Source organism: Hibiscus syriacus, unplaced genomic scaffold (assembly GCF_006381635.1).
Source record: "Hibiscus syriacus cultivar Baekdansim isolate YM2019G1 unplaced genomic scaffold, ASM638163v2 tig00116996_pilon, whole genome shotgun sequence".
Classification (NCBI taxonomy): Eukaryota; Viridiplantae; Streptophyta; class Magnoliopsida; order Malvales; family Malvaceae; genus Hibiscus; species Hibiscus syriacus.
In genome coordinates this window covers 1,295,095-1,319,475 of record NW_024063512.1, presented here as the reverse complement: position 1 = coordinate 1,319,475, position 24,381 = coordinate 1,295,095, and the positions used below count along the sequence as shown (strand labels likewise).

Genomic DNA, 24,381 nt, shown 5'->3' with positions numbered 1-24,381 from the left:
AAAATTTCATTTCATAAAAAATATTAATAAAATAAATTTGAGTGATTAAAATATAAGCAATTTGAAAGTTGAGTAATTAGATTTAAAAAAACTAAATTTAGTATCAAAATAGTAGCGAGAAGATATTTAAGTGATGAATGATGTAATTTACTCATAATGAGAGCTATTAAAATAAAACAAAAACAAATGGTATGATTTTAAAAAATTTAAAAATTTAAGTAATAAAACGATTTTTTTTTAAATAAATAAAAGTCAACATAAGGGCAGGTGTGGTCATCAACATTGTTGTCAACGTCAATAGTGTAATGAGTGATGAAAGGAATTGGTAAAATGGCACAAAATAAGTTTGTACCCTTCTCTGCCACAATCCACTCACTACCAAGCCAAGTCATCTTTCATCCAATCATGAAGTCACGGACTATTTGTGTGGTGCGGTAGTTTTGATTTGTTTATTTTTTAAAATTGATATATAGTTTAAAGTTTTTTTAATGTGAATATAATAGTTTTATTAAAAAAATATTTAGATTTATAATAAAAGTTTATAATTATAAGTGTAAATTAAACATGTAATTATGATACTTTTTTAATAACTATTATATAAAAATTTAGTCACCTGAGATTATACAATGATCATATAATAAAAATGTTAAAAAATATCTAAAAATTTCGAACAAAAGATTGATACGAACATATTTAGCTACATCGACAAACGAATCACAACAAGAGATGGGACTACTGAAAGACCATGGACAATCGTAAATTAGAGTCGAACGTCATGAGACAATTATCTCTAAACGCAAACCGCATATCTAAATCAAATACAAAGGTTCAAAGTAGGGAATATAAGCAGGATAACAAATAAACATCTTTTTGATTAGTCGATATGATGTCAAATCTAACATTAAAAAAAATTAAATAAAAAAATAATCAAACGACCGGTAAATAAAACTTAAAACATATCAAAAGTCGGAAGAAAAAAAACGTGTCATGAAAATAGAAAAAAAAAACTTATAAAAACACAAAATTATTAGAAACTAAAACTGATAAAAACAAAGATGAATTAATCTAGGCGTCTATCAACAAAGATAAAGAAAATGGAATAAACAAGTGGCGCTAGGAAATTGAGAGAGAATTTGACCTGCATGTTAATCCCTATCTTTAAATATATGTATAATTATGTAATTTGATGGACGGAAGGCTTCATACATAAATGAAATGACAGTACTGTTAATATACGGTGATATATATATATTTGGGCTGCTCCAAAAGAATTTCACTCTTACTATTATAGAAATGATCAAATCGCATAAAATAAATACTAGTTGAATTTTAAAGAGTAAGGATCGTAATTAAGCCTAAATGATATTTTAGATTTCTTTTAATTTAAATATTACTAAAATTTACTTAAATATTTATTTTAGTTTATAACATAAAGAAACTGTTTCAGTTTCCTGTTTGAAAACGAAGTGCATTAACATTTAAGTTTGAATATGAGGACGCGACATATTTACCAAGGTAAATCTATAAAACACTACTTTTGGAATTGAGTTGAGATTAGGGATCTACGTAGAAATTTATGTCAGGAATACGAATATAAAAATTATATTAAAAATTTAAGGATACGAGATTATAAAATTTTAGGAAGTACGAAGTCAAATAATTTATATAAAAGATAAAAAACCTAATATATAAGGAAATTAAAAATTTCTATGAGATATAACCATACCTCCCATCACTCTCTCAATCTATCCCCGATTGAGATCATGTGAGGAATGGATCGAACTCACCAACAACTTTCCGTTAATTCAGGTTCATAATTTGATTTATAAAAAAGAAAAAAAAATATTTGCTTTGGTTCTCTTTCCATCATTCACGCCATTGCCGAGGAAGAAAGATGATAAAAAAGGCTGATGGCGGAAATGGTTGGTCCCACGCGCACCACACGCGACTAATCTTCTATAATTTATTTTGATTTCCCTTTAATGTTCTCAAACAGATGAGGTGAAACAGATTATGAACTATTTAAATATGATTTTATTAAAATTTGATAAATATTTGATTCGAATAGATTACTTTAGAGTTCATAATCGAATTTAGTTCTTAATGAGTCAAAATAAATTATTTGATAATCGACTTAAAAAACTCACGGGTAAAATTAATCATATTCGTAATTTCCAAGCTATGCTTTTATTGTGTTTCCCTTTCTCATTCAAATTACCATGTTTTCAAACAAGCGAAACCAACGGGTAGAGTCCAATTCCAACGTCTAATAATTACAGAGTTTTGTCTGATTCAATGATTAATTAAAGTAATAATCCAAATGGTTAATACTGTAGAGACAAAGAGTTACGTTTTGACAGGTAATAAACGTTCCACTTCCACCTATTCTTCGTTCAATTCAACCACCAAACCCCCATTGATCACAACCATTATTGTCCCACTAATTGTTGATTTATCCAATTGATATATGGAGACCGGACATCTTATTGTTTGGACGAGTCCATTATTATTCCAAACCGCTCCAATTGTCAGAAATTCCCCCATGTCTCGTTGTGTTAATTGTTGACACGTCGAGAATATAATAACAAAGGCAAAGCGGCCAAATCGCAAAATCTTAATGTTGGTCCGTCTCGATTGTAGCATTACGGGAATATTTCCTGATGCTTCAACATTTGGCTCTCGTTTCCTTGTTTGATTTTCCCAAATATTTAATTATTCTCTCGTTTTTCTATGCCCATTTTCAAGTCAAAACGCACGAAACGACAACCGAGTATTTCATTAAAATCTTTTTAATAAATTAGACTTCACAATCACAACATGTCTGTGTGCGTGCTTATGCTTAACTTTCCAGAATCCTTTAAAGCATATTCTATTAAATTACATAAACAGACAAAAGCTTACAAACAAACAAATTGATATTGTTTTTAGAGATGGATAAAATCATTTAATTAAAATTATTTATTTGTTTTGGTCTTTGATTTATTCAGTTTAAATGAGAAATATAGTTTAGTTACTAAATGCACACACCTAATTATTTGTGTATCACTTTTAAGGCATAAATCATATATAGAGACATTCCAGGACATGTGATGTTTTATACAGGGAAACTAATAAAAATAAAACTCCATTTCATTCGTTATATATCTAAGGGTGTGTTTGGTTCGCGGAATATTACATTATTAAGGGGAATGTTTTTTTCCGGCCTTGTATTCTCACGTTTGGTTCAGGGAATATTACATTACCGGGAATACTCTTTTCCCAATATTAGCATTTTTTTTGTTAAAATAGTGAGAATGTCATTAAATCCAAATTCGTATGTAATCTTACATTTCTACCACTTTGGACAACAATACCCTTGGACTAATGAATTCTTTTTATAATGATCCTTCTAAATTCTTATTTTTTATACTTTACTCAAAATTATAAAAAATAATAATATTATATAAATAGTTTGATTTACTAAAATATTAATAATTTTGAGAATTTAAAATATTTTATATTTTAATATTTAATATTTTACTATTTATAATTTTATGGGATGAAAAAAATAGTATTATTGTAAAAATGTAATTATTTAAAATAATATTTTACTACCATAATTTTATTTTTATATTATATTATATTTTATATAGATAAATATGATACTTATCAAAATTATTTAAAAATATAAATTTAATATACGAATTATATATTAAATGTAACTTCTCCTCAAAAGTTAGATAGTATAACGATTAAAATATTTTTATGAATTTTCATTCAAATATTTATAAATTAATATTAAAGTTTAACATTAAAAAAATATATCACAAAGATAATTTGGTAAAATATGCATCAAAGTAATCTTATATTCCTCCAACCAAACACTATAATCTTACATTCACCCTAAACAAACCAAACAAAGTAATACAATATTCTCATAGTAATCCAGTAATATTATTCTCAAAGGTAATCTTATATTCCGTAAACCAAAGAGAAGAAACAAAATCAATTACGTTGCTATTAAATCTGCTTATCGATCCAATTGTTCAAATATATTTTTAATCTTTTCGATTGACCTGAATTATTAGTTAAATAATAAAAAATATTTGCAACTGTAAATAAAGTATACGTGCAACATGATCCGACTTACTCGAAGACCATCATAATTAATATAGGATTAATTAATTAATTAAGCGAGGACGTTGGCCTTGTTTGTTATATTAGGCAGATTTACCAGTATAATTTAGGTTGATATATCAACTTTATTTCTTGATACAAATTTGAAAAAGAAATTAAAAAGGATTTATGAATGAAAATAATTATTTGTGGGGTTAAAGTGTTAAACCAGTCTAAAAAGAGAAGAAGAAAGCGTTTGAATCACTGTAATTAAAATTCCAAAAAGATAAGACTAATTAGCCATTAATTATTAGAGATTAATTTTGTTGAATGAATTATTGATATCACCGTGGATTACATTTAGTCTATTAGGGTGCGTTTGGTTCACGGAATGTAAGATTACCGATTTGAATTTAATATTACCAGGGAATAGGATTACTGAGAATGTTGTATTTTGTGTTTGGTTGGCTTAGAAGGAATATAATATTACTGTGTTTGGTTAAAGGAATAAAAGATTATTGGAATATATATTTGACTAAATTGTCCTTATTATATATATTTTTATAATATTATAAGTTGGAAAATATTTATATTTTTTATTTAAAAATTTAAATTCATAATATTTATATAATCTTTTTACAAAATTAAAAATATAAAAAAAAATTAATGAAAGGGTAAAATTTTATTTTAACCCATGAACTTTAAATAAAATTTTAATTATAGATTTTTTTTTGTAAATCTAAAATAATTTAAGGATAAATTTATAATTTAACATTCGTAGAATTTTTATTATTCAATAACAGAATAATGATATTTTTGAGAAAAAAAATAAAAATTTAAGGACATTTTAGTCCAAAACACCGTTAATCCAACAATACCTAAGGAAAGGGAGATAATGACATTCCCTGTAATATATCCAAAAAATTCACTATTAGTAATCTTACATTACCAAAAATAAAATTCTCGAACTAACTAAACGGAAGAATGTGAATTTCATTCTCACGGGACACACGCAGAGTCCAATAGATAAGGTAACGATCAGCTGCAGCCGATCCCATGGGAGAACGTAGTACGAGGGTGTTTTGAACCCTTAAAACTTATATATATATATATATTAGCAACCTTTTGAATATTTCAAAATTTTCTACGTATTTTTTATACAAACAAAGATGATTCTTAATAACAATAAATTACGGCATGATCAAGCACAAAATTACGAATAAGATGATCAAACTAATACAAGTTGCGTTTGAAAATTAGAATTTTAAAGTTTATATCTAAAGTTTTAAGATAATGTAATTTTAGTAGTAAAATAAATGATAATAATATTTATAATTATTTTTTAAATTCATAATTATTAGATGAATTGATATTTATTTTTACTAACATTTTGAGCTTTCATCCTTATCAATATTTAATTTATTTAAAAATAAAATAAATTTTTATTGAAAGAATTAAATTTTTTGATAAAATCTTGTTCATGAGAATAAATTTGACTCGTCGATTGTTGACGATTTATGCCTTTCGATTTGAGTTAAGAATTATTATCGATAGATGACCAACCGTTAACTGGTAATTTTTCATTAGAGAATGATGAAGAGAGATTAGTAAAGAGAAAAACCAATATTAATGATGAAGTTATAAATACTTCGATCGTAGAGTGGCTATCAAACCTAATTATTCAAAAAAGTTGTCAAGATTATCATGTCTGTCAGTAGGCTATCAATTTGTATAAGTACGACTATTAACCATCAAATTTTGTTGTCAAAGTCATATCAGATGGTGATGAATAGAGACTTTGAATGACTACTCGATTAGGATAACTTCAGAGATAGCTTGACATTCTTAGATTTTTTTTTTTAAGATTTTACTCAGTAAATATTCAATAATTATTTTGGATAATTTGATGGGAAAAAATCATCTAAGGTGTGAGAAGAATGATTTTCTAATATAAAGTGATTGTTACTATATTGATCAGAAGACGCACTGATTGTTTGGCGTCTTTGAGAAGAAGGCTGGAATACACGATGTCTTATGCTTTGTTACTCTACTAAACTTGATATTCTAACTTCATGTAATCTGGGAAATATATTGCGTCTTCCTAGCGTCTTCCAAAGTACTATAATAAACACTCCATTTCAAAGAATAATTTTCACACCACTCTAAATGAACTAATATGTTTCCTCATAACAATTTTTTAAAGATTTTTATAAAGAATTTTACTGTAAATCTTATTTATGATAATGCGTTGATATACTTCAGTAAATTCATTCCAAAGGTATAATAAACCTAAAAAAAGTAATTTTGAGCAAACTTTATGATAATAGAAAATAATATGTAATATTAGCTTGTAAACTTCTTTCTATGACTTGCTCTTATAGAAAAAAAAGAGAAAATAACATCAGTGATAAAAAATGCCTTATAATATACGATTTTAACCAACTTTTTTTTGGATTTTCCAAAATGACCAACTAAATCGTAATGCGATCGATAATTCGCAACGCGATCTCCGGTATCGCAAATCAGTTTCCAGATTCGCAACGCGATTCTGACTATCGCATTGCGATTTCCCAAATTCGCGTTGCGATTTTCCTAAATCGCAATGCGATTACGTAAATCACAATGCGAATTAGGAAAACCGCAATGCGATTTAGTAAATTGCAACGAGATTCTGACTATCGCAATACTGAATTTCAAATTCGCAACTCGATTTCTGAATTCGCAACAGGTTTTAATTTCGCAACACAAATGTTTTGGGTATATAAATACGCAGCAGCAGCAACTCATAACCTAAATCCCTAAATCGCAACTCATTCAATCTCTATCTATCACTCTCTCCGGCGATATCCGTTCCTATATCCAACGACATCCTTCCCCATCCGGCAACAGGTTTTAGTTTCGCAGCTCGTTTGTTTAGTAAATTAATTTACAATAATGAAATCATCTAATGTTGATCATGTTTGGATATATTTGTGTTTTGGAGGGTCATGGGAGAATGTTCATGGTGTTTTACAATATATGCCTTTACCCATGAATCTTCAACTAAAACTGTCATTAAAAAAGTTAACTTATGAAACTCTAATGTTATGTGTTGCAAATAAATTGAATTTAGAGCCCCTAAGTGGATTTAGGCTATCTTATCAGAGAAATGGTAAAGTTTATTTGTTAACCGACAATGAAGATGTTGAACGATTCATTGCTTACATTATTGTTTCAAGTAATGATGTTACATTGTATGTTGTTGAACCTAGAAGTAGTGAAGTTGGGTCAGTAGCGGGTAGTAATCAACTAAGTTTTTCAACCCCAGTTTATGGTGCTCAACATTTAATGGTTCCACCACAATTTCATCACCAAGCAAATATTGTTTCACCACATTTCCAATACAAAACACAATCTCAAAACCCACAACCTTTCCCTAATCCAAATCCCAATCAACTTTCAGCACCAAATTCCGGTTTTCGTATTGACCAGTTAGACGATGATGAGCCAACAAAAAAAATTGTGAGTACTAGTCAGTATTCGAAATTTGATCTTGGTCAATACCCGGACTTTGATCTTGGTCAATACTCGGATTTTGATGATTTTTCAGAAGAAGAAACAGACCCTGCGTGTAATGATTTTGATATTGGTCAATACCCGAATTTTGATGATGAAACAGCCGTTGTCGAGTAAGATGTTGTTGATGATAATGAGGAGGAAGTTACGACTGTAAATGAACATGTTGAACATCCATTATGTAATTCATATAACACTGAAGAAGAAAAATAAGAAGAAAAAATCCCCAAAGAAAAGTCCCCGAAGAAAATGCCACGGGAGTATAACTGGAATATGCCAGAATTACTTCAGATACAGGAAGAAGAGTTGGTAAAGATAGCAGTTGATTGTCACACAAAAATTATTCGTATCAAGAAAGATGATTGTTTTGATACAAAGGAAGACTTGAAGATAGCTTTGTATACGAAATGTGTGGAAGATGGCTATCAACTAAAAGTTAACAAATCAAGCAAAGATCGTTTCGAAACAAGGTGTATGATTGACAAAAACTGTATGTGGCGTATGATTGCAAAGAGGATAAAAGATTGCGAAATGTTTCAAGTTAGGACTTTTATTGATAAACATACATGTTCAAAAACCCAAGTTTTTCCTCACCATAGACAAGCAAACAAAAAGGTGTTGGGTGGTTTTCTGGCTGAGTTAATGTTTTTGAATGGTAGGGTATATCGGGGACATGAAATTATGACTGACATGAATGCTCGGTTCAAGATTAGTATCTCATATTCTCAAGCTTGGAGAGCCAAATGTTATGCCTTGTAATTGTTGAGGGGGTCGCCAGAAGCATCGTTTGCCCAACTGCCGGCTTATTGTCACAATTTAAAGCTGAAAAATCCTGGGTCGGTAACTTATATCAAAACAGATAGAGATGGACGCTTTGAGTTGCTGTTTATCGCCATTGGTGCTGCGGTTAGTAAATCAATATAATTTTGTTGACTCATTTTTGTTAGTTACATGCATTTCACATTTAAATGATTATATTTCTTGTGTATATGATTTTGTAGATTTGTTCGTTTATTAATTGCATGCGCCCAGTTATTATAGTTGACGGAGCACATTTAAAAGGTCGATACCTTGGAGTAAACTTATTAGCAGTAGCCATAGATACTAACAATGGGATACTGCCAATAGCTTACGGGGTTGGAAAATCTGAAACCTCTGATTCATGGACATGGTTTATGGGGCATCTTAAGGATTGCATAGGTCCTATTAGCAATCTGACAATCATATCCGATAGGGCAAACTCAATTGACAACGCTGTTAGAAGGTGTTTCCTAGATGCTTTTCATGGACTTTGTGGCGTTCATTTGTATAGAAATCTAAAATCAAGGTCTGCTGGTATAAAAAAATCACAAATGGACATACTGGAAGGCTGTAAAAGCTTATCGGGAAGTGGATTTTAATAAGCATATAAACTGTTTAAGACGTGTTTTGCCTCAGTGTGCTCAAACACTAGAAGATGTCTGGTTTGAAAGATGGTCAAGAGTACATCAACTTGGAGCAAGATATGGTTTCATGATGTCTAATAGTGCAGAATCAATCAACGCTCTAAGTCGTCATTCCCGGAAATTACCCATTACTATGTTAATGGAGTTTTTTCGAGCCTCTATTCAACAGTGGTACTACAAGAAAAGAAACCATGCAGGTATTATTTCTTTAAATTCGTAACTTATCATATATTTTACTAAGTATTATTTATTTAAATTTACAGGAACATTGGAACATCGTGTTACACCATGGACAAAAAAAAAGATAACGAAACGTGTTGTGAAGTCAACGTCATGGAGAGTTGAACCATGTTCAAACACTTTGTTTGAAGTACTGGATAATAACTTAAATGGGCTTGTCGATCTAAATGCAAAGACGTGTAGTTGTATGAAATGGCAAACATCTGGTTATCCGTGTGGCCATGTTATAAAAGTTTCTCTTCATCTAAACCAAGATGATTCAAGCACATACGCTATGGATTGCTACACTACAGAAGTATATCGACAGACTTATGGCGAGATTGTCTACCCTATTCCACATCCTTCTGAGTGGGACATAGCAGATGACTTACAAACAGTTTTGCCACCAGCCATGGACAGAAGGCTACCTGGCCGACCAAAAAGTCACGATCGTATACCGTCTAAGGGTGAAGAGAAGAAGAGATTGACATGTAGTCGGTGCAAGAAAAGTGGTCATACAAGGTTGACATGTGGATCACTAGTGCCATCACAATCATCTTTTCCTCTACCAAAATATGGATCCTCATCAAAATCCAAAGCTCATATGGTGTCAAGCAAAAGGCAATCAAAATCGCAATCATCTTTAAAATCTCAATCACAATGGGCTTCACCTTTTGGGACTGTTAACTTAGGTGATTTTTAAATGCAAACGTTGTATTATGTGGATTTTATGTGTGAACTTTTAACATTTTCAGTTAGGCATGTATTAGTAACTTGAGTTTGAAAATTGCTATGATCTGTTCAATTGTTATCACTTATTAGGCATTCATTTGACTATCGCAACACGAAAATGACGTTCGCAATCATCTTAATGTCTATCGCAACGCGGAAATGACTATCGCAATGCGAAATGAAAATCGTAACGAGAGAATCGCAATGCGAAATGAAAATCGCAACGAGAGAATCGCAATGCGAAATGAAAATCGCAACGAGGGAATCACAAAGCGAAATGAAAATCGCAACGAGAGAATCGCAATGCGAAATGAAAATCGCAACGAGGGAATCGCAAAGCGAAATGAAAATCGCAACGCGAATTTAGTTTCGCGTTGCGATTTTCATTTCGCATTGCGATAGTCATTTTTGCCTTCAACATAATGCAGATTGAAATCAACAAAATCAACCATTACATTTCAATCAATTAAACAAGCACAAATAAGAATTATGTTCACATCAATTAAACAAATCAACTTTTACAAATCATCTTTTACAAATCAATTAAACAATCAAAAAATAAGCAATAATTCTTATTTCCTCATCTATTATTGAATCAACTTTTGCAGCCATACATCATTTTCACGCAGCTCACTTCTGAGATTAACCTGCAGAAACCAAACATTTGCTCAAACAACACTTTCTACACATCTAAAACCTACAAACAACAAATTATTGAATTCTAGGTACTTAACCAAACATTTTCAAACCAAAAGCCTATAAACTTACCAATTGTTTATGGACACTTTTATAACGCGGATGCAGGTAGGCAGCGTCTCGTATATATCGATCTAGCCATATAATGCCGAAACCACAAGCCTACTGCAGCTCTATCTCTATCGGTGGGAGGTAGATACTTTATACTTCCTGTGATCAAACGCTCCAATGCCAAGCATACGAGAGGACCACAATCCCCTCTGGGTCCTTTCGTTTGTTGTGGTGCGGTCTCGTCTCTGCTAACTGTAATATTGAGCTTCTTTGGCTTCTTGTTTCCAGAACGAGTCCAATAATTTATCGCATCCAAGAATTTAGCCAAATGAGAGCTCCATCTCTTAATAATATCTCTTAAATCAACCAATGATATGTAATTTATCATGCTGTCATATACTATTGCCTTAAGGGATGGGAGCTAAAGCTCGACGAGAAGCCAATGTTTACGTTCCAAAACAGGGATAAACACCTGCAATCATAAGTAATAATTCATTCATTTGCGCACTTATTTATGAATACCTTTAAACTCAATCTAAAATAAATACTAACCTTATCGACCTCCCACCGCAAATGATTCATCTCGTTGATTCTTCAAGCGAACGGCGTTAAAAGACGTCGACATAATTGTATATCGTGTATTTCTTTTATTTTCCTAAAGTTTCCTAATTATTAGAAGACGTGACACCCATGCATCGATATGCTGTTTTACAAAAAAAAGACATATATTAGTAACTTACATAAATTTAAAAAAAATAATCAAATTGAAATATAAGAAAAATATAAGACTTACCCCTCCATCAAAATAGCCATTGTCTTCGACCCCTAATAATACGCCCCACAAAGACCGATCAAGCAACAAATAGATATCATCGTTGAGCTTACATATGTCAGTGAAACACCCCTGGCTCCGCTCATGTAGATAAAAATCAACTGCGGTCTTAGCCCAAAGGGTGTTATCCAGAATTGTGTCCGGTAGTTGTCTCCTCTCCACTTCAGATACCGGTATGGTACTGGCCGGTAATTCATATGAGATCCAACTCTCATCCATCATGTCCGGCACGTCAGAGGGTTTCTCAAGAATCTTACATATGACGCCATGTGAATCGGGCTCTTGAATGGTGGGAGGGACCTCTTCAACGATGACAGTGGCCTCTTGAATGGTGGGAGGGGACTCTCGAGGAATGATAGGGGCCTCTTCAACGATAGGAGTGGACTCTTGAGGGATGACAGGCGAGTCGGGCTTCTTCTTGCGGTGTCTTCGCACTATTGGGGTGTATGGAGACTTAATAGCACGTGCACGCCGTCTGATGCGTGAACTCTATCATGCAAGAAAAACCCGACGTAAAGCATCCACCTTATCGGGCCGCTAAATAATTAAATACAAAAATCAGTAAATAAACAGACATGATATTTAAACAGTGAAAACAAAGACAAATATGTTTCAAACTTGCATTGAATTCACCCAAGTCATTATTCTATCATAGTTCACAAAATGCATAAGATAACAAAGGCAAATATGTTTCAAACTTGCAACACTGTCAACTTAGTATTTGTCTTTGTCTATTGGTTGAAGTAATGCAATTTATTCAAGTTTCAATTTGCAGAAGAAGAATAGTTTCTGGAACTTAAAATCGCAACGTGAAAAATGACTATCGCAACGAGAGAATGAAAATCGCAACGCGAAACGAAAATCGCAACACGAAATAAAAATCGCAACGCGAAATTAAAATCGCAACGCGATTATAGTTTCGCGTTGTGATTTTGTCGTTGCGATTTTCATTTCGCGTTGCGATTCTCTCGTTGCGATTTTCATTTCAACCAAAAGACAAAATAGTGTTGCTAAAATATAGTTTCAAGAATAAACTATTTCTTCTTCTTCTGCAAATTGAAACTTGAATGGATTGCATTACTTCAACCAAAAGACAAAACAAAGACAAATACTAACTTCAGAGTATTAAAGAATACACAGTTTAGCAGAATTGGCAGCAAACGAACAAATTTACTTTCAACCAAAAGACAAAACAAAGACAAATACTAACTTCACAGTGTTAAAGAATACACAGTTTAGCAGAATTGGCAGCAACCGAACAAATTTACTTTCAACCAAAAGACAAAACAAAGACAAATACTAACTTCACAGTGTTAAAGAATACACATTTTAACAGAATTGGCAGCAACCGAATAAATTTACTTCAACCAAAAGACAAAACAAAAGACAAATACTAACTTCACAGTGTTAATAAACAGTTTAGCAGTATTGACAGCAACCGAATAAATTTACTAAGCAATCTAAGTGAAATGGTTAATCTAAGTGAAATTACGAGTACATTTATCATCAAGTTAAATATGGAAAATCTTAAACTTACCTCGTTGCGTAGAGTATGAAGCTCATTCTGCAATGATACTACCATCTCACGTAGAGCGGCAACCTCACCACGTAAAGTAGACACCTCCACACGCCATGCACCATCGTTATCGCGTAGAGTACCGATCTCCTCACGCAAGGCATTGACCTCATCACGTAACTCCCTTGACTCATCCCGTGGAGGTGGAGAACAGGGAGATAGAAGTCGTGGCATCTTTATCGGTCGCCTATCATGAGGTGATAGTGGAGAAGAGGCTCGATGATGTGACGGGATAGGTGATGGCTCTCGTTATAGAGGTGTATAGTCGGGTCGATCAGGTAATGGCTCTGGGTGAGGTGATGGCTCTCGAAGTGGAGGCTGCTAATCATTCGTGCCATCAAGAAAACGCTGACTAGCTTGCCACCAATCAGTGGCAAGCTCAGCCTCCGTGGGTGTCAGTCTCATTAATGAAGTGTTGGCCTCCTAAAAATATAAAAACTCAAACAAAGTTAAAACGTCTACTATTAATAACTTGTTTATATATGATAGTATTTGTGTTAACTTACATTATTTATTGTCGCATATGGTATTAAGTCTTCCCAATCCAACAGACGTTTCCTCTTCCAGGAAATAGCCCTAGGAATATCATTTGAAGTTTTTAATGCATATGTCTGCATGCTGGGGAAAGCCTCGAATATCCAAATCTACAAACAATATAATAACAAACATTAGTAATTGTTAAATAATTAATTATAATTTTGAAAACATTATATAGAAATTCTTACCTTAAAGGCCCAAACAAAGCCTGACAAAGTGTATTTCGACCCATCGCCACGCAAACTTTTGCGGTCATCAAAGGCAGACGACAACTTAGTCCAGGTAGCTTTCCATATATACGAACCCCACGGAAATAGATTCCATGCATTTAGGTCCTCTACCAATAATATTAGCTCATGAGGAATAGGTTGTCTGGCCTCTCTGCCTAAAAAGTCGGCATACAAAAGTAGTAGAAGGCATACTCGGACAACATCGACGTCATTCATCCGAGTAAAACCATCTTTCTTATTAAACAATTTCTTCAGGTCGTCGACGTGTAAGTTCGACTTCTCTATTGACTCATCAGGAAAAACCCTGGATAACCATGATGGGCGGGTGATATGACGAGTGTACCGGCCTACATCATCGTGCCTGAATCGTAGACCAGTGATTAAGCAGAACTCCTTCCGCCCAAAACAAGTATACGCCGGTGGAAAATGAAACCATATCTCTTCCTCACCACGTTGTATAATGTCGGGTAGATCGCTAGTCATGGTCTGAAGCCACAAATGTGTCAAATTAGCATCTCCACCCGGATGCTGTACTCTCAGTCAAGGCCCGAAGCAGGTTCCCTCAAACAATTTTCTTTGTGCAGGTGAAAGCTTCGAAGCAATTGTAGTGGCTAGGCTAACTTTATTCCTTAATGTCAATGAAGCCGAAAAAAATTTCTACATAAACAATAAACATACCAAGTTAGATATACCAAAAACAACACTGTGAAGATATACCAAAAACAATAAACATAAATAGTAGTTTATTCTTGAAACTAAAATTTACAACACTGTTTTATCTTTTGGTTGAAATGAAAATCGCAACGAGAGAATGAAAATCGCAACGCGGAAATGACTATCGCAACGCGAAATGAAAATCGCAACGCGAAATGAAAATCACAATGCGATTTTGGTTTCGCGTTGCGATTTTCATTTCGCGTTGCGATTTTCATTCTCTCGTTGCGATTTTCATTTTCGTGTTGCGATTTTCATTTTCATGTTGCGATTTTAAGTTTAGAAATTATTCTTCTTCTGCATTACTTCAACCAAAAGACAAAACAAAGACAAATACTAACTTCACAGGGTTAAAGACTAAACAGTTTAGCAGTATTGGCAGCAATCGAATGAATTTAATAAGAAATCTAAGTGAAATGGTTAATCTATTATTGAAATTATCAGAAAACTTATCATCAATTTCAATATGAAAAACCTAAAATAATGCAAAATTTTCAAAATAAAAATAATTAAAAAAACTAACCCTCGGAGGTTGATTTTCCATTTCTGAATGATTGTGAGGGATTTCTGACCGTGAATGGTTGTGAGGGATTTCGCCGGCGATGGGGACGAAAATCTTCGGAGATGGGGATGGATTTTCGTCGTAGAGAGTGAGAGATGGAGATGTGACTGAGTTGTGATTTTAGGTTTTAGGTTATGAGTTGCGATTACGGGATATACTGTGGACGGTTCAGTTTTCGATATATTAAGAAATTCGTGTTTGGAATTTGAAAAAAAATACGCGTTAATACGAATGGCGCTATGTAAATCGCATTGCGATAGTCAGATTCACATTGCGATTTACGTATTCGCATTGCGATTTACGTATTTGCATTGCGATTTTCCTAATTCGCATTGCGATTTACGTAATCGCATTGCGATTTACGTATTCGCATTGCGAATTAGGAAAATCGCAACGCGAATACGTAAATCGCAATGCGAATTAGGAAAATCGTAATGCGATTCTGACTATCGCATTGCGATTTTCCTAATTCGCATTGCGATTTACGTAAACGCGTTGCGATTTACGTATTCGCATTGCGAATTAGGAAAATCGTAACGCGAATTTGGGAAATCGCAATGCGATAGTCAGAATCGCGTTGCGAATCTGGAAACTGATTTGCGATACTAGACATCGCGTTGCGAATTATCGATCGCATTACGATTTAGTTGGTTATACATTTTTTGTCACTGAGGTTATTTTCCCAAAAAAAAAAACATTGAGAGAAACGAAGTGTACAACTTAAAAGCTAACAAGTTCGACTTTGACCAGCTCCAACGTAGATCACTTGCACCGGAGTTAAACCAAAACACCGCGTAGACAGCGCTCTAACGTTGAATTCGGCTTTCAAAATATAATACCAGAATTAACCTCCATAAATACTCAAATTTTCGCCTCCTCATTGTCTTGTCAACTAAGTTAAAATAAAATCTTGCCATGTCTGAGTAATATCTCCGCAAGCCTACTTTCCAAAACTAGAATGTAGTGTTAATGCGAAAGAAGATATTCAAATCCACCTTTATTTATTACCTCTAAACACTTCTCTATAAGTTAAGCCATTGCTGATTCTTTGTCTCTTTTCTTTCTCTTTGGTTTTATTGTTGATCTTTTGAATTAGAGAAAAAAACGACCCCTGTTTTGGATTTTAGAAAAGAAGATGATGGTGGCTTGATATTGATGTTTTAGACTTGGTCGTTTCCTTTGGTTGCTTTGTTCAAACGGTTATGCTTTTGAATATTTTTTCCTCTTTTTTTACTTTATTTTTATAATATCATGCACTGTTTATATGTAAGCACTAATCGTAGACATAGGGGCAAATAGAGAGTTTGATCCTAAAAGACTGAGCCTTTGCTCACTATCTGTTCTAACCCTTTTTTCCTCTTTCATATTTCCAATTTTATGTCTGGAGGAAGAAAGGGTATATTTTGAAGAGAAGTTTCATTGTGTAGTTTGACAGATTGAAAAAAAAACCCTTTTTTTTTATCGGTCTTTGAGTTGTTTTTCTGCATTCCAATTTCCAGGTTCTGGGAAAAAAGTTTTCTTCTTTTTGCTGATTAGGAGAAAGACCGAACAATGGCGAGTGACCCGCGTGTTACCAGAAGAACACCCACGATTCACCATGTAACAAACTCGACTGGTGATCTCGACAGTGAAATTGGCGGCGTAGATTCCGGTAGATACACAGTTCATCTTCCTCCTACACCTGATAACCAGCCAATGCCAATGGAAATCGCTATGCAAGCAGTGGGAACCGAGGAGCAATACGTTTCGAATTCCATGTTTACGGGTGGTTACAATCGCGTTATTCGTGCTCATTCTAAGAAGATGGTCGATTCCGATCCCGCGGTGATGGTGGCCGAAGGGTCGTTTTGTGAGATACCTGGATGCGGTTCCAAGATGATGACTAATCGACAGGGCATAGATGTCTTCCCATGTGAATGTGGTTTTAGGATTTGCAAGGATTGTTATACCGATGCTATGGCAACTGGAGATGGCTTTTGCCTTGGATGTAAAGAGCATTTTAGGGGGTTGGATGTGTCGGAGATGGCCCCGGCTAGCCAATTGCGGTCGTCTAAATCCGGCAGGAGGTTGCCGGTTGTGGAATCAACAGAGCTCTTGATGAGGAGTCATAGTAATGAGTTTGATTATACTCGGTATTTGTATGAAACGAATAAGTGTTACGGGTACGGGAATGCCGTGTGGCTGAATGATGGTTCAAGCGGTAGCCCGGATGAAATCGGCAGCGACCGTAAGCTATTTCCGGAGAAGGAGTGGAAGCCTCTTACACAGAGATCGAGTGTACCTGCTGGAATCCTTAGTCCGTACCGGTATGATTCTTTGTTTCATTACCATTAAGATTCTAGTATCTTTCTTTATTAGCTCTTATTATGATAAACGATTCAACTTTATAAAGTTCCTATGATGCATTCAATTCCAGTTTGATTCTATTCTGTCAATTTGCTTGCAGGCTCCTAATCCTTATTCGAATAGTGGTTCTTGGATTTTTTTTACAATGGAGAATCAGCCATCCAAATGAAGATGCAATCTGGTTGTGGTTTATATCTGTGATTTGTGAGATTTGGTTTGCCTTTTCTTGGCTGCTTGACCAGCTTCCTAAGCTCTGTCCCCTTAATCGTGCTGTTGATCTTGACGCTTTACACGTAAAGTTTGAAAGGCCTAGTCTGAGTAATCCTTCGGGACGATCTGATCTACCGGGCATAGATGTCTTTGTTTCTACTGCAGATCCTGAGAAAGAACCTCCTCTTGTCACTGCAAATACCATTCTTTCCATTCTGGCAGCTGAGTACCCAGTTGAGAAGCTCGCATGTTATGTTTCGGATGATGGAGGTGCGCTATTGACCTTTGAGGCCATGGCAGAGGCTGCCAGTTTTTCCAGAATTTGGATTCCTTTCTGCAGGAAACATGACATTCAGCCTAGAAATCCAGAGTCCTATTTCAATCTAAAGAGAGATCCTTACAAGAACAAGGTGCGACCGGATTTTGTTCGAGACCGCAGGCGGGTGAAACGTGAATATGATGAATTTAAGGTCAGGGTCAATGGTCTTTCTGATTCAATTCGGCGACGTTCTGATGCCTTTAATACAAGGGAGGAGATCAAGATTTTGAAGCGTTGGAGAGAGGACAATAGTGATGAACCAATGGAAACCTTGAAGATCCCAAAAGCTACTTGGATGGCTGATAGCACCCATTGGCCAGGTACTTGGACAGTTTCTGCTCCCGAGCATTCTAGGGGAGATCATGCCAGTATCATACAGGTAAGAATTCCATAAGAGAATCGGAAGTGGTACATTTATTTTAATGTTCTTCAATTGTTCGTGGTTAATTCCTTTTTATCGTTTATGATAAAATCTTAGGACAATTTTATTTTCCCAGTGCTTAGGATGTTTTCTGAATCATTTCTAATGATTGGTATGCTTATGTCAAATAAGATACTGTACTTCATGAATTGCAGGTGATGTTGGACCCTCCCCGTGATGAGCCTCAAAATGGTACAGAAGGTGATGGAAATTCCATGGATCTGAGCGAGGTTGATATTCGTCTTCCAATGCTGGTTTATGTTACTCGTGAAAAGCGACCTGGTTATGATCACAACAAGAAGGCAGGTGCCATGAATGCACTTGTTCGAGCTTCTGCAATCATGTCCAATGGTCCCTTCATACTTAATCTTGATTGTGACCACTACATTTACAATTCTCAAGCTTTGAGAGAAGGAATTTGCTTTATGATGGACCGAGATGGGGAGCGTATTTGTTATGTCCAGTTTCCTCAGAGGTTTGAAGGAATTGATCCGTCTGATCGCTATGCCAATCACAACACAGTATTCTTTGATGTTAACATGCGAGCTCTTGATGGACTTCAGGGCCCAGTATATGTTGGAACAGGATGCCTCTTTCGTCGCACTGCCCTTTATGGTTTTGAGCCACCTCGGTTAGAAGATAACCCTGATTTCTGCAGCTGCTGCTTCCCACGACTTAAGAAACCTGCAACTGTTGCTTCTGCACCTGATGTTGACCCTGAAGATGTTCAGTTGAGGGAAGATGACGAAATGAATATCGCTCTCATTCCCAAGAAGTTTGGAAACTCGAGTTTACTTATTGAGTCTGTCCGGGTGGCAGCAATTCAAGGCCAGCCCCTTGCAGATCATCCTTCTGTCAAATATGGACGACCACCCGGTGCTCTCACTGTGCCTCGGGAGCCCCTTGATCCATCCACAATTGCAGAGGCAATCAATGTTATCTCGTGCTGGTATGAGGACAAGACCGAATGGGGGCAAAGTGTAGGGTGGATTTATGGATCAGTAACAGAAGATGTTGTTACAGGGTATAGGATGCATAATCGAGGGTGGAGATCTGTTTATTGTGTGACCAAAAGAGATGCTTTCCGTGGTACTGCTCCGATAAATCTCACTGATAGGCTTCATCAGGTTCTTCGTTGGGCCACTGGCTCGGTCGAGATATTCTTCTCACGCAACAATGCTCTACTAGGCAGCCCAAGGCTTAAGTTTCTACAGAGGATTGCTTATCTTAACGTCGGGATATACCCCTTCACTTCCATATTCCTCATTGTTTACTGTTTCCTTCCCGCACTTTCTCTCTTTTCGAATCAATTCATAGTTCAGACACTCAACGTCACCTTCCTCGTTTACCTCTTGGCAATCACACTGACCCTTTGCGCTCTAGCGGTGCTAGAGATCAAGTGGTCTGGAATCGAACTGGAAGAGTGGTGGAGGAATGAGCAGTTTTGGTTGATTGGAGGCACCAGTGCTCATCTCGCTGCAGTACTCCAGGGGCTATTAAAGGTTATTGCTGGCATTGAAATATCATTCACCCTTACATCAAAATCAGCCGGAGACGATTTGGATGATGAGTTCGCTGATCTTTACATCTTCAAGTGGACATCTCTCATGATACCACCACTCACCATCATATTTGTTAACTTGATCGCCATCGCTTACGGAGTTCTTCGAACGGTCTACAGCACCGATCCCGAATGGAGTCATCTGCTAGGAGGTGTGTTCTTCAGCTTCTGGGTATTGGCACACCTCTACCCCTTTGCAAAGGGTCTTATGGGAAGACGAGGAAAAACGCCAACTATCGTATACGTTTGGTCGGGTCTTATTGCGATCTCTATTTCTCTACTCTGGGTGGCCATCAGTCCCCCGTCACAAAATTCTGATATTGGAGGGTCATTCCAGTTCCCATGAATACTTGACTTTGTACCCCCCATTGTATTTTGTGTTTTTACAGGGGAAGAAGGTTGCACATTTGTATACTCAATTCTTTAAATGTTAGATATACGTGATTGGTCGATTATTCTGAGGTTAGATTCCAAATAAATTTCATCATGAAACCATTTGAATTTGCAAACAAAATCCAGCTTTGCTTTTGCCTCTCAAAACATGCTGGCTCCCCATCCAACCGATCTTGACTGGACTAAACTCATAAATAGCTGTCCTTAGACCTAAGCCATTGAAAAATCGTCCAAATGGTACCAGTGCCCAAGGCCTTCAAAGTTTTGGCTAGGTTGGTGTTACTACAGTTAGTTGAAAAGCTAATCTGGTGTTGTATTTTATGTTAATTAATTAATAAAACCTCAATCTAACGTATTGGTTCTATGGTGTAGTGGTTAGCACTCTGGACTTTGAATCCAGCGACCTGGGTTCGACTCCCGGTAGGACCTTTTTAAAATTTTAATTTTAACAAATAATTACCCTTTTTCTCATTTCCCATAAACTCAAATTTGTAATAATCTCAGCTTTCCATTGTTACAGGCTACTGCATTTCACTCTGAAGTGTGCCCACCAACAGGGAAAAAGGTTAGCATTTTCAAGCATTAGATTTTGAACCTAATTTATTTCTTTACTTGTACTAATAACTATAAAGCTTGAACAAAGATTTTGAGCACCAAATTAACACAATGTCAATTTAAAAGTACGGAACACAAATCTATTGCTTCACGCATCGGTCCGTTCGTCGGACCGTGGCTTTCTCTTCCGGTCATGGTTTGCTTCTTTTGGCTTCTGTAAATTTCAACCTTCCGGATTCATTTAAACCTTTCCTTTTCGATCGGATCAATTACACAACCGGGAAGTTTCGTGGGGTAACGCCATACATCGTAACAGGACGAGTAGTACATATAATGCTGCCTGAACTTCTGCATGGCGGCTCGCCGGCGTTAAGAAGGCGTAGCTTCGGCTTTTGACCCAGGCATCTTTGTCCTTGCAGATGGTGAAGTCGGGGTATTCTTGGATTGGATCCATAGGGCAACCCTCGAGGACCAACTCTCTAAACTCTGCCGTGAACGGTGCATAGTCGTAGTTAACTTTGATTTTGCCACCGCCTGTGGCCCAGCTCGAGGCATCCCAAATGGTGGCGTATAAAGACATTGGCTTTGATGGGTAATCGCCACCCATTTCGTCACTATGAATCACCTCCCTAATTGGAACCTCATCGACGTAAAAGCAGCAGAAATTCAACGTATTAAGAGGCAAAATATACAACGTAGTATGTATTTAGAATTGTTCTTAACTTATTAATAACATAAACATCCTGCAGTTTTAAATGCTCGAACTAAAATTCTATGAAGAATAACGATTCTTTTTATTACTAAGATAACTTAATGGAATCGAAAACAGGAAATTAAAGTTTAAGGACAAAACGGAGGAAATCAAGGTGTTTAAGACAACTCACATGATGTTCTTGGCCGTCCACAAATGCTGTAACTATGGAATTCCTTTGATGGATCGAACCAGAGGCTGTAACGTTCCTCTCGGCCTCGGATTATGCTGCCATTTCCTTACAAATTAGTCTGAAATCTCCATGGCTGTCCTTGTACATTTCCTAAAAACTCGATGTCTAATTCATCATGCTCTATCTCGAATACGTCACCGTTTGATGCCTCCATTCACCATGAAAAAATAATTAAATGAATAAAAGACATGACTAAAGATTAAGAACCCAGAAAACTTACGTAGAAGGCAACCACAACTCCGGCAGTATCATCCGATGGCAACTTGATTTTGGCACTGAAAAGTCCCTGCGCATACATATTTGATGAAATGAAACCAGACCCTGAATTTCATCAATACAAAACAAAACTTGTAGTTAAAAAAAGGGGTTTGCATGGATTTGTGTTAAACCAAGTTTTTTTTGGGTACGTACCGGAATAAACGTCGAGGAGGAGGCGGACACTATTGCCGTCAGGGGAGCGAACGAGATTGAAATCACCGAAGAGAGGGTTGTATCCTTCTCCAAAGGAGATGGCGGTGAGGTCGAAACCTGCAGAATTACTGAAGCAGAAGGGCCAAGAGGAGAAGAAGAACAAGAAAATGAGGAAGAAAGGCGTTGACGACTTCTCTGAAGAAAAAAAAAGAAGCAATGCAAACCATCCAATTTATTTTTATTTTGGTTTTCTTCTTCCTCTTATCTTTTTTCTTTATGTTTTATTTTTCATGGAACTCTTTTGGCTTTCAATTTATGTATTATATTTATACACACGATGAAAGAAGGGTTGGGACTTACTTTCTGGATTGCCAACGCTCTAATTGCCTGCTAATTCCATTAATGCGCTTGATTTCGTTATGTAAGAAAAATGATCTCATTTATACAAAGTGTCACTTTAAAAATATATTAAATTTAAAAATAAAATATTTATTCAAATACTCTCTATCATTAGATACTAAAGGTTCATATCTTTTCATATATGATGTTCAAATACAAAATTTCAAAAAAAACATAAAATTTTTAATTACTAAATTCGCTTAATCCATTCCAACGTCGTTTTTGTATGAGATTTTTATATTTAATTCATACAGAACTACTTTTAAAAAAAAATCCGTTGATTCGTGCTTTGTTTTTATTTATATGAGATGATAATAAAAACTAATAAAAAATCAATCAAAACGTTAGATATAATTAAAAAACAATAAGGTGATTAAATAAGTGTAAAGTATATAAATGGTAACTGAACTTTTTAGATATTTATATTTAGGTCCCTCAACTTTAAAATTTACAATACAACCACCAAATATTTAGTTCGTTTGTAATATGGTCTCGATATAATGGCCTTTTCACTGCAGTTAGGGTAAATTATATAAATGGTTATTGAACTTTTCAGGTACTTACATTTAGGTCCCCAACTTTTAAAACTTACAACACAGTCATTAATTAATTTATAAACCCAAAATTCCAAAAATGCTTCAATTACACTCTAAACCTCAAATTCAAAAAATACTTCAATTACATGCCCAACCCAAAATTCATTATCCATTCTCAAAATTTATCATAACAAACTGAACTTGAAGCAACAACCCTAAACTCTCAAAACATAACCCTAAATGCTAAATTTCCCCACCAATTAACCCAACATAATCAATAATATTTAATTCATTTTGGGTCCATAACAATAAGCGATTATGTTGGGTTTAGGATTTAAAAGTTAGATTTAACCAACTATAAGTGAATAATACTCAATTCGATTTGAAAAAATTATTTTTTTGACTTGAATTGATTCAAAAAATTTGATACTAATTAACTTTGAGTTGTAATTTCTTAAACTCAACTTAAAAAAATAAGTTAAAATCGAGTTGTAAAATACAAATCGAATATCTCAAAATTTTTAGTAATTAGTGGATTAATTTTTAAGTTTGAGTTAAGTCCATTGACTCTGTATGATATATGTATATCACATATAGAAAAAATATGAAGAAATATATGTATTGTATATGGTTAAAAACTATTTAAATTATAATAATATAATATTATATTATTATAAATATTTATAATTAAATTTAAACATAAACTCAAAAATTCAATTCAATTCGTCTTGATTTAAATTTTATAAACTCAAATCAAAAAAATTTCGAGTCAACTATTTTATAAAATGAATTGAATTATAATAAAATAATATTATAATATGATAAATATTTATAATTAAATTTAAACAAAAACTCGAAAATTTAATTCAATTCGACTTGATTTAAATTTTATAAACTCAAATCGAAAAAAGTTTGAGTCAACTATTTTATAAATTGAATTGTGTATTTAAGTCCAACATAATCCTAAACCCTAAACCCAACATAATCATTTATTATTCACTTATAGTTGGTGAATTTTTTCGAAACGGTTATGTTTTGAGGG

The 24,381-nt window shown here is 34.6% G+C and overlaps 1 protein-coding gene, 1 non-coding gene and 1 pseudogene across 2 annotated transcripts; 2 read left to right on the top strand and 1 right to left on the bottom strand.

Annotated features, from left to right (window-relative positions):
- The first annotated feature begins 16,713 nt into the window (after positions 1–16,713).
- On the top strand, positions 16,714–20,500 carry LOC120193690 (cellulose synthase-like protein D3). The gene is made up of 3 exons (XM_039196126.1): positions 16,714–17,550; positions 17,691–18,498; positions 18,696–20,500. Exons 1-3 carry the CDS (start codon positions 16,796–16,798, stop codon positions 20,445–20,447), a joined length of 3,315 nt encoding a protein of 1,104 aa, XP_039052057.1. The 5' UTR covers positions 16,714–16,795; the 3' UTR covers positions 20,448–20,500.
- Positions 20,501–20,851: 351 nt separating this feature from the next.
- Positions 20,852–20,923, top strand: TRNAQ-UUG. Its single transcript has one exon. It is a non-coding gene; the product is annotated as a tRNA-Gln (tRNA).
- Positions 20,924–21,240: 317 nt separating this feature from the next.
- Positions 21,241–22,804, bottom strand: LOC120193587 (annotated as a pseudogene).
- Between the last annotated feature and the right edge of the window lie 1,577 nt (positions 22,805–24,381).